We start from the raw sequence: 12,754 nt of genomic DNA, 5'->3' as shown, positions 1-12,754 counted from the left end.
ACACCAAAAGTGGTAAAGGACCAAACTACAAAAATCAGTTATGCGTAGCTTTCTCCAGTCACATTGTCTTTCTATCCTATATCAGCAGTAGGGAGCTGATAATGAGGGAAGTAAACATCAGTTGATCCCTTTTAACGGCACTCTCCTATTTTGTCTTTTGTAATAGGTAAGATCTTGTCTGCCTCTTTCTTGTGCAGTTTTCTCAAGTATCTTGTACTTGCTCCTGTTGGACACAGGACATATGTTAGTTCCAATGTTTTTACTGTGGTGTGAAGAGTTAAAAAAACTCGCGAATCCTGCTTCTTTCAACTAAGAACCAAAGATGGAGACAGTATGCCTAGGAAGTTTTATACTTGCTTTAAAATGTCTAACCTAGCTTCATATGTGATACTTGAGTTGCAGTTTACTGGGAGTGCCTTGAAGCCTATTGCATTTCTCAGCCTGCTCACTGCTTGATTACATCTCCCTTTTTATGGCAGAGTGCTAGGAACAATTTCATGATCCCCTTCTTTCAACAAAGGACCAAGTAGATCAACTTGGGAGCCCATCTTGAGGGCAGCCCAGCTGGCAAACCTGTGAACAGGCAACAATTTCATTTCAGGCCTGATCTACAGGTCTTCATGTGGCCAGGCAATCTAAATCATGAAAATAATTTGAGCTTGTGAAATGATTTTCTGGAAAACTAAGAAATTCTCTGCTTTTGTGCCTGGCTTAGTGTTCTTTGTCATATTCCTGTGGCAAGTCAAAACTGAAGTCTTAGTCCTATTAACGTTTCTGTTGTAAAACCAATACATACTGTAGGGGTTAGTCCTGGAGTCTGATTTATTTTAAGCTTCTGTTTATAGCTAGTCACTCTTTTCTTTATTGTGACTGAATGAATTTGTTTCACTTGCATTTAGGAGCTTCTTGAGAAATTCCCAAATATGGGGAAGAGGTATGAATGTCTCTCTACAGTGTCTCTTAATCTAAAGAATGAACTGAGTAGTCAGAAAGCGCTGATAGCTGTGATACTGACTCAGCTTTCATCGGAACAGAGTAAACAAGTCAAAAGGCTTCAAACTGAAAATGAGAAAATAAACAGTCATCTCCAGAGTTTATTGAACAAACTGAAGGTACCAACTTAAAATGCTGAATTTGTGGATGCTTCGTATTGTTTTGGTTTGGGGTTTTTTTAATAAGCTCTCAATATTAACAGTTAGGATTCTATATACTCTAGCTTTGATTTTTTGTGAATCCATATCTTGTGGAAAATAAACTGATAGTAAATGCTTTACAATCCTGGAAAACTGGAACTATTTAGTTAAGTTAATCAACCTTAGTTTTTGACTGTAGTTCAGCTGCTTTGCACAGTATTATTTAATTATATTAATCCATTTTAATTGGGAAAAGAAACTTTTTTCTGTACTCCATAAATCAAATTATGGACCCCTAAGTATGTGTCTTACTGTGGGGGAAAGACATGCAAGAGACCTTGGAGATGCATGTTTACTCTGCAAAACTACCCAAGTACTTTGATAACTTCTATAGCCCTGCAGACCTTCCTCAATGTGTAGTTCAGTGGAGAAACTAATTCCAATTATCAGAAAAGTTATGGGCAATTAGGAAAGAATTCCTATTATAATGCAGAAGAACAGTAAAAGATAAAAGTTTTCTTCTGTTTATTTAGCATGAAATGTTAAGAGCTTTTTTGTTTGGGGGGGGTGGGGGAGGCAGGCCTGGGGAGACGGCAACATTCATGTCCAGTATACAAAAATGCTGGACATGATCTTGAGAGTCAGTCACCTCTATAAATATCCATTAGCTAAAAAGTTTAACATCTGTTCCAAAGAGCCTTATTTCATAATTCATGTAGGGTCTTTAGGTTTTGATCTCTTTCTTTTTTTCCATAGATGCCTTTTAACTTTTATGGTTAAAGTTTTGATCGCTACTAGAATAAAGCTTTAAATCAGCACAGTGATATTATTCTTGTAGATCATCTGTACCTTTCACGACTCTAAAATAAAATAAATACAACAAAGAATACTTTGCTTTTTGAAGTCTAGATTCATGGAAGGCTGTCTAGAGCCTTTTAGACTTTTTGGTGTTTTTAGGAGTCTACAAAAAGTAGCATACTTGAGAAATGCTGACCCAGCTGAAAGTCTTATATGCCATTGCTGTACAGCACATGTGAACTTGATCTTCTCAGTCATGTTTTACTTCTCCTGGACACCTATGGACTAGGAGAGTAAATAGATTGAATTATAAAATATGGAATTTTAGCTGGATGCAGCGTACCATTTTAAAACATACTCACTGATATATTCTGTGCTTCTACAACAGTTTCTGTTTGGTCGTGTTTGCTCAAAGAAAAGAGAATACCATACTACTGTTAACAAGTATGAAATGGAATTGCTTGAGGAAAAGAGAAAACAAGATCAGCTACAAGCTCAGATTCAGTGTCTCAGGAAGACTTATTTGAACCAGAATGAAACATCTTCTCAAGAGTTAAACATCAGTGAAGCGCTGCAGAGTTTGCACTTGGATGCAGAGGTAATATTTAAAACAATTTTCAAAGACTTGCATATTTCAAGGCATGGGGTAATGTGGTGGTGCTGATCTAATGGCATTGCTTTTATCTGTTAAGACTTCACTTAAAGGGAAGGGGGGTAGAATTCTTTTTTTTAGTGCTACTAATTCTATAATATGAAGGTTCTGTTTTATAAAGTGGCTCAAAGTGAAATTGTTAGGTTATAAAATAATGGAAGTGTTATTTACTCATTTGCCCTGTAAAATACATACTACCCCATACAAGATGACTTTTAAAACAATGACAAGCTTTTACTAACGTGCTCTTTTTTTTCCCCTTTCCCCTTCCCACCTGCCCCAGGAATGTAGATTTTCTTATCTTCTCAGTAGGGTGTAATTTAAGTATAGTGAAATTCCTTTTATATGATAATTAGATGCTAAAACAGACTTCCTGAAAATATTGATAGCTAAGAGGGCAAAATCTATCTTTAGACATGTAGTTATCAAAGCAATATTTAAACTTGAATTCCTTCTTTTTTTTAAAGAGCATTCTCAAAGATGTATCAGAAATGGAAAGTGAACTTCTCTGCATAGAGGCAGAGTTACAGCAGGAAGAAAGTGCTAGAAAAGAAACAACACAGTTCTGGGAAGCTTGTTCAGGAACTCACTGTGATGCAGAGGAGCTTAAAGAAGAGTTAAAGAAAGATAATGAAAGGCTTTTGCAAGTCATTAACTTCTGGACTCCTAAAGTAAAGGTACAGTTAAGTCGTCTTTAATCAGAAATGTATTCTGTGTATGTACTCTGTAAATGCCTCTAATCTGATTGAAAACAAAACACACAAAAGGCTATTTAAAGAGCATTCATTATTATCAGCACTTACTATATTCATACTTAACTGTAAGATGTAGGAATACTTAGGACAAGATTTTTAAAGACTTCTTTCCTCATGCATCCAAACTTGGAAACTTGCTAGACTTTCTACCCATTATTTTCAGAGTACAAGATAGTTTCTGTGTGTGTGTGTGTGTGTGTGTGTGTTGCATTTTTATTAGACTGAATTCCTGAAACTGTAGGATCAAAATTTTTATATAGCTTTGCTTGCAGAACTTGGTAGCCTGATACAATCACTTTCTCCAGGCTTTATACCCACAAGATTGTCTGCTCTCTTCAAGCCACCTTTATCAAAACTACTTTAGCCATTTTTAAAACTCAATTGTAATTTATATTCTCACATCTTTTCTAATTTCAGAAAGTCAAGTTATTCTAGAGGTAGTTCAGCCTTCCTTTCTCTCTTTCCTTCTTCTTACCTCTTGCCCCCTTTGGAAAAAAAAAAAGACCAAGTGTTTTACAGGGTTAAGTGCATCATGAACAGGATTTCTGAGATTTCATCTTTCTGATTAAATGTATTGAACATTTCTCAAAAAACAGGTTATGGGAGGGAATCCACTATATTCTGATTAGTTGTTAAGAACAGTCTTCATAACAAGCGTATCCTGGAAGTTGCTGGTCTGTTCATACTATTATTCCTTCTACTACTATTGATCTGAAGTATGAAGAGCTCATCACCCTCCTTCCCCCAATGTTGTGACTCAGTTCTGTTAAGTTTAGCCTATTTTAAAAAGTTTCTTCTGTGGAGCTAATAGCCAGTCTTGACTTTTTCAGGATTTCCCAATGTTGGCAGGCTTTTAGGAAGAATTCCCTGACAGGCATATTATGTGGATCAAAGCTTTTACCAAACAAACAAAATCTAGCATAATGTTGCCATTTTGCTGACAAGTGTGAAGGTTTTTCTTTATCTGGCATGTTAAGCATATGGGTTTCTAGAATAGTCCAATGTGTATGTTTTCTCTCAAATGGTTTCACTTTAGTCAATGAATACATTCTAGCAAAAACTTCTATGAATAATTGTGTGTGTTTGTTGCAGATGTTGAAGAAATCTTTCCAATATAGTTCCTTTGTTTCTGTAATGTTAGTGTGTGTTTGAGTTAATGCAGAAATGCTGGTAAACTTGCAATGCATTATCTTCCTCTCGTGTCCCTTCCTGCCTCCCCATCTTTTGGAAATGAAACCAGTCTTTTGAGTGCTAGTGATTCCATTTCTGGTAGCAAGCATCTTCAAATGGGATGCTGAAACAAGAATCTGAAATTAATACATGCCAGGATACTTCCTGTTTCTTCACTTACCTTATTTCTAGTAGATTCAAAAATTATTCAAAATTTATCTGTATGACACTACTTATTTTCAGATACTCCTTCAACTTTCTTCAGAGCTGGATGCCAGAACTGCCAATTATTGTAAAAATGCTGATGTTGAATTGAAACAGAGAAAAGAGAAAAGTGAGGAGTTGCTTCAGGAACTAAACACTCTTAAAGAGCAACTGGCCCCTGGTGGCTCTGCCAGTCTCGCGAAACAAGAAGAAAACTACAGGCTTCATAACAAATTAAAGGCTGCAGAACAAGATATAAAGGTACTGATATCTGTTTCTAAGGAAACCTTCTCTGATGCTTGTTTTCTAAGTGAGAGTACTTCAAACTGAAAAGAAAATAAAGATTGATGGCAACTGTAAATCTGTGCCACACAATACATTAGCCCAGACTGCACTTCATTTTTGTAGCTTTTTTATTCCCAGAGTGAAAATTTGAGCTCTTGCCTGTAATGTGATTATTTTAATTGCCTACACAAATACATGTCAGTTTAGAAATCCATATGAAATGTTCCCATTTGTTTTTGAAGTATTAATTTTAATAGTGTGATACTCTTGATGCATCCTTCAAGTATATGGTATTCACTATGTCAAACTAGAAGCTGGAGAAGAATTCTGTCTTTAATCCTTGGAATTGAGGACTCATTTTCTCTGTCCTATTTTTTTGTCACAGTTACCCTTGTTCAAAGCACTTTTTTTAGACTTGAGTGTTCCAGAATACTAAAAGGTGACACAAAACAGTGAGGTTGCCATAGAGCCTGTAGTGTTGGATTTTTTTTGTGTGTGGCTTGGGGTTTTTGTTTTTATTAAGAATATGACCATGTGCTGTTACTGTTCTATCTCTTGGCATAACTACTCATAACTAATTGTTATATCTCAATAGGCTATGGGAGTAAAAATTCAGAAGTTGGAAAATGTAATAAATGAAGTAGGAAAAAACGTCAAAGAGAAAGATGACAGCATAAACAAGTTACAAGCACAGATAAGAATAAAAACAGCGACAAGTGAGCTCACCCAACTGCAAGCCAAACTGAATGAGACAGAGAAGTGCCTCAGAACTGCCTTAACAGAGAATCAGAGTCTTCAGGTATGAGCAAAATACTTTACTCTTCTCATTTTCCTCTGATCTCAGAGAGAGTGAGCATGCTTGAGAACAGCTGTAGATGAAATGTAGCTCTCTGAAGTCAATTTATTGTTCTGTATGGCATTCTTAGAATAAAACACTACTTGCCTGTTTAGCATGCAGTTTCACATTCTACCAATGCAGCCTTCAGGAACAAAATATAGAACTCATGTTGTGATATTAGAAGCTAAATTTATCACTTGTACATGATGCATTTCTGAAACGTTCTAAAAAACTTTTAAATTTTGAAACTGAAGCATGAGCTGTTTTTTTCCTATGTAATATATCTGCTTACTAGTTCAAAATTCCTGGACTTATATCTGCAAACAAGTCAGCAAAACTTGCTAAAATATGACTGCATCTAATACACCAGAGTTAGGATACCAACTAATACTATAGTGCTAGTTGGTAATGTGGGCATTCTTACTCCAAAATAACTTCCTGTTCCCAGTCTTGTCCTGCAAAATCTAGCAGATCATAGTAAAGATAGAAAGTAAGCAACCCCTAAATTCATTGCTAAGTAACAAGCCTTTCTTCATACTAAACCTTTTATTTTATCTTCAGGCAAAATTAGATAAAGGTGCTGAGTTGTACAAAGAAGAAATTGATCATCTCAAAACACAATTGGTAAAATATGATATGGAAAGAATGAAACAATCCAACTCTTTCGATATGAAGTGAGTTCCAATTTTACCTTGTTACAATTCTCAACTACTTAGTTCTTAGCTTCTACTTTTCTGTTTACTTTTTTCCACAGAATAAGAAGTGAGCATTCAGCTTTAGGTGTCCTAGGTTTTTATTGTAGCTGGATTGCAGAGAAAGTAAAAACTATACGCATCTCTGAGTACAAAACTCCTTCCCTATACACCCACCAAAATTTCTCAATCAACCCATGTTCAGCCATAAATCAAATAACTGTTCTGACAAAAGAAGGTGAGGGGAAATCAGTAATTGAAAGCACTCTCTAGTTCACCGGAGAGAAGGGATACACGGAGAACGATTCTAGTCCAACTTTTGGTTTTCTGCACTTTACCTAAAATCTAACTGACAATGAAGTTTATGTAGTTTAGCTGTATAACTTGGGTATGCTTTGTATTTGATACTCATTTGGAAATCAAACTAGCTCTCCTGCAACTGTAATAACTTATTAAACTGAGGATTTCTATTTTTTCTTCCCTTCCTGCCCCATATAGACTTGCTAATTATAAAGCTCTTGCAGAACACCAAGAGCAACAGTTAAGAAAGCTAAAAGAAGAACTTAGAAGAGCACAGCAAGAACAAGATGTTACTGGTAAATTCAAGATAAATATAAGGGACTCTTTCATGTTAAACATTTGGTTTTAAGGTTATATGGTTAAGTCCAGATTGAGATGCAGGCCTTTTACCTCAAAGGGTATGAGGGGGATTGGGTGCATTGGAAGATGAGATGGATTGTGATTCACTGCATTAGAATCACAGCAGTTCTTGTGTGTATTTCTCTAGCTGTGTTTGCACTTGTGGTGGGATAAGCTGCAGTGGTATAGCTCGTGTTGCCATTTTTGCCTTGACTGACTTCACATATGAATAGCTAGTTCTAATCATAATTATGACATACCTGAAACTATAACTATTTTCACTCTAAATGGCCCAATGAAGAATCTTTTAAGCTTCTTAATATCTCCCTGGCAGTGTGAATACTGGGAGGTGTGTTTGTGTATAAAAAAAGAATAGCTGTTGTAATGACACTTGTAAAAACCTCACTAGGTTACATATAAGACCATAGGAAGGAATAGGCTAAAAAAAAATTGGCCTGGTTTTAAGCACTGTCCAAATAACACACATGTGTATAAAACTGTTTTCTAGTGGTGCTGGAAAAAGAAGCTCCTCAGCAATCCCAAAAACCCCTTACTTGTGGTGGTGGCAGTGGTATTGTACAGAGCACACAAATACTTGTTCTAAAATCTGAACAAGCTAAGCTACAGAAAGAGAATTTGCACATGAAGAAACAAAATGACCTTCTACTAAGGTAAGTTATAAAGCTGATCAGCAACATGTAAAATCATTTGTTGCTATTTAACTATGCATGTCATTAGTGTTTCTTTCTGTGAGACCTGTAGAAGTGAGTAATTATTATTAATTTTAGATTTTCTAGATTCTTTCACATCGTAAACTTTTATTTAAAGCTAATGATTTATTGCTTACATATCTTTATGGCTTTTGAACTTTAAATTGCTTTCTTTCATAAGAATCTCTTAAATGCTAGAAGATATACCTAAATTTTATGTTGGAAGGAATTTTAGCTTAAATAAAAAAAAAATTGTCTCTGAAAGCAAGATACCCAGATATGGTCTTGCATTGCCATGTCTGTGGTATGTCATCTGAAAATACAGGAACTGTCTGTTGTCAGGAATTTTTCCTTACTTAAAGGAACTACTTTAAATTTTTTTTAAATGCCGTTTGGGGTTTTTTTTCATTTCAGTAATGAGCTTCAACTGAAAGAGGAACTTAGAAAATGGAAAGAAAGAGCACTAAAATGGAAAGAACGATCCTCAAGAGAAACCACTCGAGAGACAGTACCCCTTGGTACTCCAAGGAAGACAGTGTCATATTCCCTTAAAGAGCAAATGCCTTCACCCTCCAAGGAACCTATTTCTCAAGAAATTGTGACTCAGGATGTAGCAAAGCCTCTGCCACTGACTTGTCCAACAAATTTCTTTGATAATTCCAGCTTGGGTACACTAACAGGTACGTAACACGGTGGTGTTGTCCTATAAAGATTTGGAGAGGCAAAATACAAGGGGTGGTCTGTGAGCTGAGTGTAAATGCTCTGTACTTTCTATATTCAGACCTGAAACTTGCATGATAACACAGTTTTCCTGAATGGGGTTAGTCAGCTGTCTGTTGAAGGGCTGACCAGCTAGAGCTGTGAAGCTTATATATGCTTTACAGAACCTAAATACTTAAATGGATCCTTTACCCCCTGAAGATTATACAAACTTTTTTTTCTTTTGGTGCAGTGGAAGTGTTGATGACTGAATTTAAAAAGTGAATTAGCAGAATATCATTACTAGATAGCTGATGCTCTAAAATGTTTTGCTTTTTAACTTTACATTGGTTAAGCACAGACTTCTGGCAAAACTATTCGAAGTTAACTGCTGGTTAACTTTTTTCTAAACTTCAAGATGGTAGACTTTAGTCTTTGATGTTGAATCTGCCAGTCTGCCTGGCTCCAGCTGCAGTAGTAGCTGTTTTGGTAACTTCTGTTCCTCAGCCCTACTCAGGATTTCTTATCTGGCCTGGTGACTTCTGGGGAAGTCTCCTAGTGATCTATGCTAGCATGTTAATGCTATTGCCCTCATCATTACACTTGCTTCTAAAAACTTTCAGAAGGCCTCAGCAGACATGTTGAAGAGTTAACCAGTTTTTAAGGTATTAATGGCAGACTTCCAGAAAGAATCTGACTCGTTGCTGTTTCTTGTGATGGCCAACTTGGTAATAGTACAGACTTCTCACAACACAAAGCTCCTCAGAGGCAAGCTTTGATAGTTGACATTTAAAACACTAGTCAAGATTAAATTGCTGTATTCCTACTGCCCGTCTAACTGGGAAAGTTTAAGTGTTACTTCAATGTTCTTGTCTTCTGTATAGATACACGACCTGCGGGAATAGAGCCCACAGAAGAACATCTTAAGCACTGGTTTGGAACTTCAGATAAAGATAAAGCCCCTGATTGTACCACCCAATAAAGGTGCTCTGTTGTAAGCTGCCTTTGCAGTAGCTACAGCCAGAATCTGCATATATGAAAGACAATTGCTTATCAAAAGCAATCAGCCAAATTCCACGAATTGAGAAGAGCTCTGGTGGCGTGCAAATCCCTTGCTGTCTTGGAGTTGCTATTTTTCACAACTGGAAAAGCTGGAATACAAGAACAAAGATGGAAAAGCAGTCAAGTTGCCCACAACCTGCTGATCTGATGATGTTCTGCTTTGGGGTTTTTTTTTTCGGATGGCAAATAAAGAAAAGCCGATGTATTGAAGAAAAAAGGGAAACAGGAATGGATCACAAACTAATCTACTGTGAAACTTCTCAATCTTAAACTTAATTCTGTCATTCCTAAAACAGCCCTCTTCTGGGTGGTCGATATTTGTACCTTCAGAGTGCTATTGAGTTGGAAAGAACTATACTTTTTGTTTCTCAGCATATGGTTTTATACCATGCGCTCTCTCTAAGTCCACAGAAACTGCATTTTCAGCACAATTTTAACTTCTCTATCTGGACGTTGCAACTGAAGTTACTAACTTTCTGTTTATAGGGCACACAATCAAGGGTTCCTCTTAAACTCCTTACGATATTTCTGCAGCTCAGCCAATTATGGTACCAAGAGTAACTTTGTATTTTGGATCATCTTTCCAATATACTTGTAGTTCCTGTCTGAAGTTGGGTATTGGAATTTTTTTTATAGTAAGCAGTGGACCTGACACTCTTCTGCTACTCTAGTGAATGGAAAACAAACTGGACGATCAGGGCTGCAAGACGGACTATTTTACTAGCCTGCTTATCTGCATTGCGAGACCTACTTTTTTGTATTTTTTGTATAAGAAGGTTTGTTTTGACAATAAACTTTAATGTGTTAAGTATTTAAAAATACTTCTGCTGGTCACTTCACTTGTGCTATGATCTAAGGATGTTGATTACAATATTCAGTATCTAAAGACTATCTTTTATAGTAATCTCGCCACTTCCATCATCATTATGCTTCTTGTCTGTGTCCTCTCTAGCTTTCCGCAATAATTACTTTGTGCGGAAGTTTACTGTTGCACAGGTCTAGATCACCAGTGTTTCATTTAATTCTTCTTTCTAACTGAATCTTTCACTGTCAGGAAATGTTTGAAGTCTAAAAGATAGATCCTCCTCCCTTTCCTCCCCATACACCCTCCACTGCCAACTAAGTAGGAATTTGGCACTCAACCCAAGATCAACTCCTTTAAGAATGAAATCATCATGAGGTGAGAAAGTCATACCTAAGAAAGATATCTGCATCAAAAGCATTATCCTTATTTTATAGGAATAGAGTTCTTGATACTCCATTTTGGGTTACCCATACTGATAAGCAAATGGTTACATTGACATGTTCCTGGGCATTCGGCAGTTACTGGAATTGGAAAAGTCGCACAAGGATTATTTACCTGATGGAGGTACTTCAGAGTTCTTTATTAAAGAACCAGCTATTTATTTACCTTGAATAGCTGAAAACTCTGCCAACTACTGTAACTACTAAGAAATTGCAAGCATTTATCTCAATCTGACCTGGAATGTATTTTGGGAAGCTTTTAAAGATATTGCTAGCCAAAAATACACAGGTTCTAAATACCATTTCTGAGTTCAGCACTGCAGTCTCTCCTTTCCTACCACAGCAGTAGGTATGTAGGAGCAATTTATTTCCTGACAGTGATAAGTGCAAAGTGCTGGTATTTGCATGGTGGGTGTTTTGTTTTGGGGTGGGTTGGTTGGTTGGGGGTTTTCTTTGTTTTGGTTTGGTTTTTTTCAATTTCCCGCTATGGTTGAAAGATACTTTCTTTAGCTACCAGCTTTTTTTTCAGTCCCTCCATTTTGGTGTTCTAATAAATTAAACTGACTTTTCCTTCCAGAAGGGGGGGACCTAGGTGTATATATAGATCTCTACCTCTTTTGTATAAAATTTCAAGGGGGTGTTTTGTTAATTATTGCTTGCTTGGAACACTTCTAGATTTGGAGATTTTTCTGGTGACTGAGCTGAAAAACAGGAACCTATTTTGCCTCTGAATTCAGTAGGCAAAAGGTCAGGGACAGAAGGATAAATGCTTTTAGAAAACCTAGTCATTAAAGATTTTGTTTACTGGGGAGCTGATTCACAAAGCCTTAGAAAGCTATCATAGTTTAGCAGAAAGACACGAAAAACTTAATATTACTGAACTTTGTGTCTGTGTGTCCCGGTTTACCCACAGAAATGGCTTTTCTGAAGAAAATGTGCCTGTTGTGGTTTAACCTCAGCTGGCAACTGAGCACCACACAGCTGCTTGCTCACTCTCCCCCAGTGGGATGGGGGAGAGAATTGGGAGAGTAAAAGTGAGAAAACTCATGGATTGAGATAAGAACAGTTTAATAATTGAAATAAAATAAAGTAAAATAGTAATAATAAAAGAATATACAAAGCAAGTGATGCACAATGCCATTGCTCACCACCCACTGACCGATGCCCAGCCAGTCCCCGAGCAGCGGCTTTGGGTCAGCTGTCCTGGCTGTGCCCCCTCCCAGCTTCTTGTGCACCTCCAGCCTTCTCAGTCAGTAGAGCATGGGAAGCTGAAAAGTCCTTGGCTAGTGTAAGCACTACCTAGCAACAACTAAAACATCGGTGTGTTATCAACATTGTTCTCACCCTAAATCCAAAACCCAGCACTGTACCAGCTGGGTTTGCTAGGAAGAAAATTAACTCTATCCCAGCTGAAACCAGGACAGTGCCAACTGAAATTCAGGCAGGATTCCAAATTCTTTAAGAATGCTCTCAGGGTAGCTTTATTAACTCTGCCTTAACAAATGTAAGTTAAACCACTAGATACAAAAAGAAAAGTTGGTAAATCACCAGTTTAACAGAGAACAAAATTTATTATGCATGTATTGTCCTAGTCTGGAATTTGATAGCTTATATTGCTAAAGAGAAATTGCTTGGGAAAAACATGTTTGTGGCCTTTTTTGGTGGGAATCCTGTTGATTTCCTTAGGGTGAATGGACAGCTAATGCTGGTGATCCTTTTTTGTCCTTTCCTGTGCAGAAAATCACACTTCTAAAATCTTGAGTTTCACTAGATGGCAGCATCTCAATGTTTCAACAGGAAATTACGTTCATCTAGAGAAACTTACCAATTAGACTACAAATCCCAAAAAGCACAGCAAAAAAAAGTATAAAA

The 12,754-nt window shown here is 36.8% G+C and overlaps 1 protein-coding gene across 1 annotated transcript in view; it reads left to right on the top strand.

Moving 5' to 3' along the window:
* Positions 1-9,557, top strand: part of CENPE (centromere protein E) — a 38,292-nt gene extending 28,735 nt beyond the window's left edge. Inside the window, exons 35-44 of the mRNA XM_019470553.1 lie at positions 900-1,112; positions 2,320-2,529; positions 3,051-3,260; positions 4,752-4,973; positions 5,593-5,796; positions 6,397-6,509; positions 7,026-7,123; positions 7,675-7,837; positions 8,291-8,556; positions 9,460-9,557. Coding sequence (XP_019326098.1) covers positions 900-1,112; positions 2,320-2,529; positions 3,051-3,260; positions 4,752-4,973; positions 5,593-5,796; positions 6,397-6,509; positions 7,026-7,123; positions 7,675-7,837; positions 8,291-8,556; positions 9,460-9,557 — 1,797 coding nt within the window. The remainder of the gene's footprint in view (positions 1-899; positions 1,113-2,319; positions 2,530-3,050; positions 3,261-4,751; positions 4,974-5,592; positions 5,797-6,396; positions 6,510-7,025; positions 7,124-7,674; positions 7,838-8,290; positions 8,557-9,459) is intronic.
* The last annotated feature ends 3,197 nt before the right edge of the window (positions 9,558-12,754 follow it).

This window comes from Aptenodytes forsteri, unplaced genomic scaffold (assembly GCF_000699145.1).
Source record: "Aptenodytes forsteri isolate BGI_AS27 unplaced genomic scaffold, ASM69914v1 Scaffold93, whole genome shotgun sequence".
Taxonomy (NCBI): Eukaryota; Metazoa; Chordata; class Aves; order Sphenisciformes; family Spheniscidae; genus Aptenodytes; species Aptenodytes forsteri.
The sequence above is the reverse complement of the archived record's forward strand: the minus strand, read 5'-3'. Positions and strand labels throughout refer to the sequence as shown.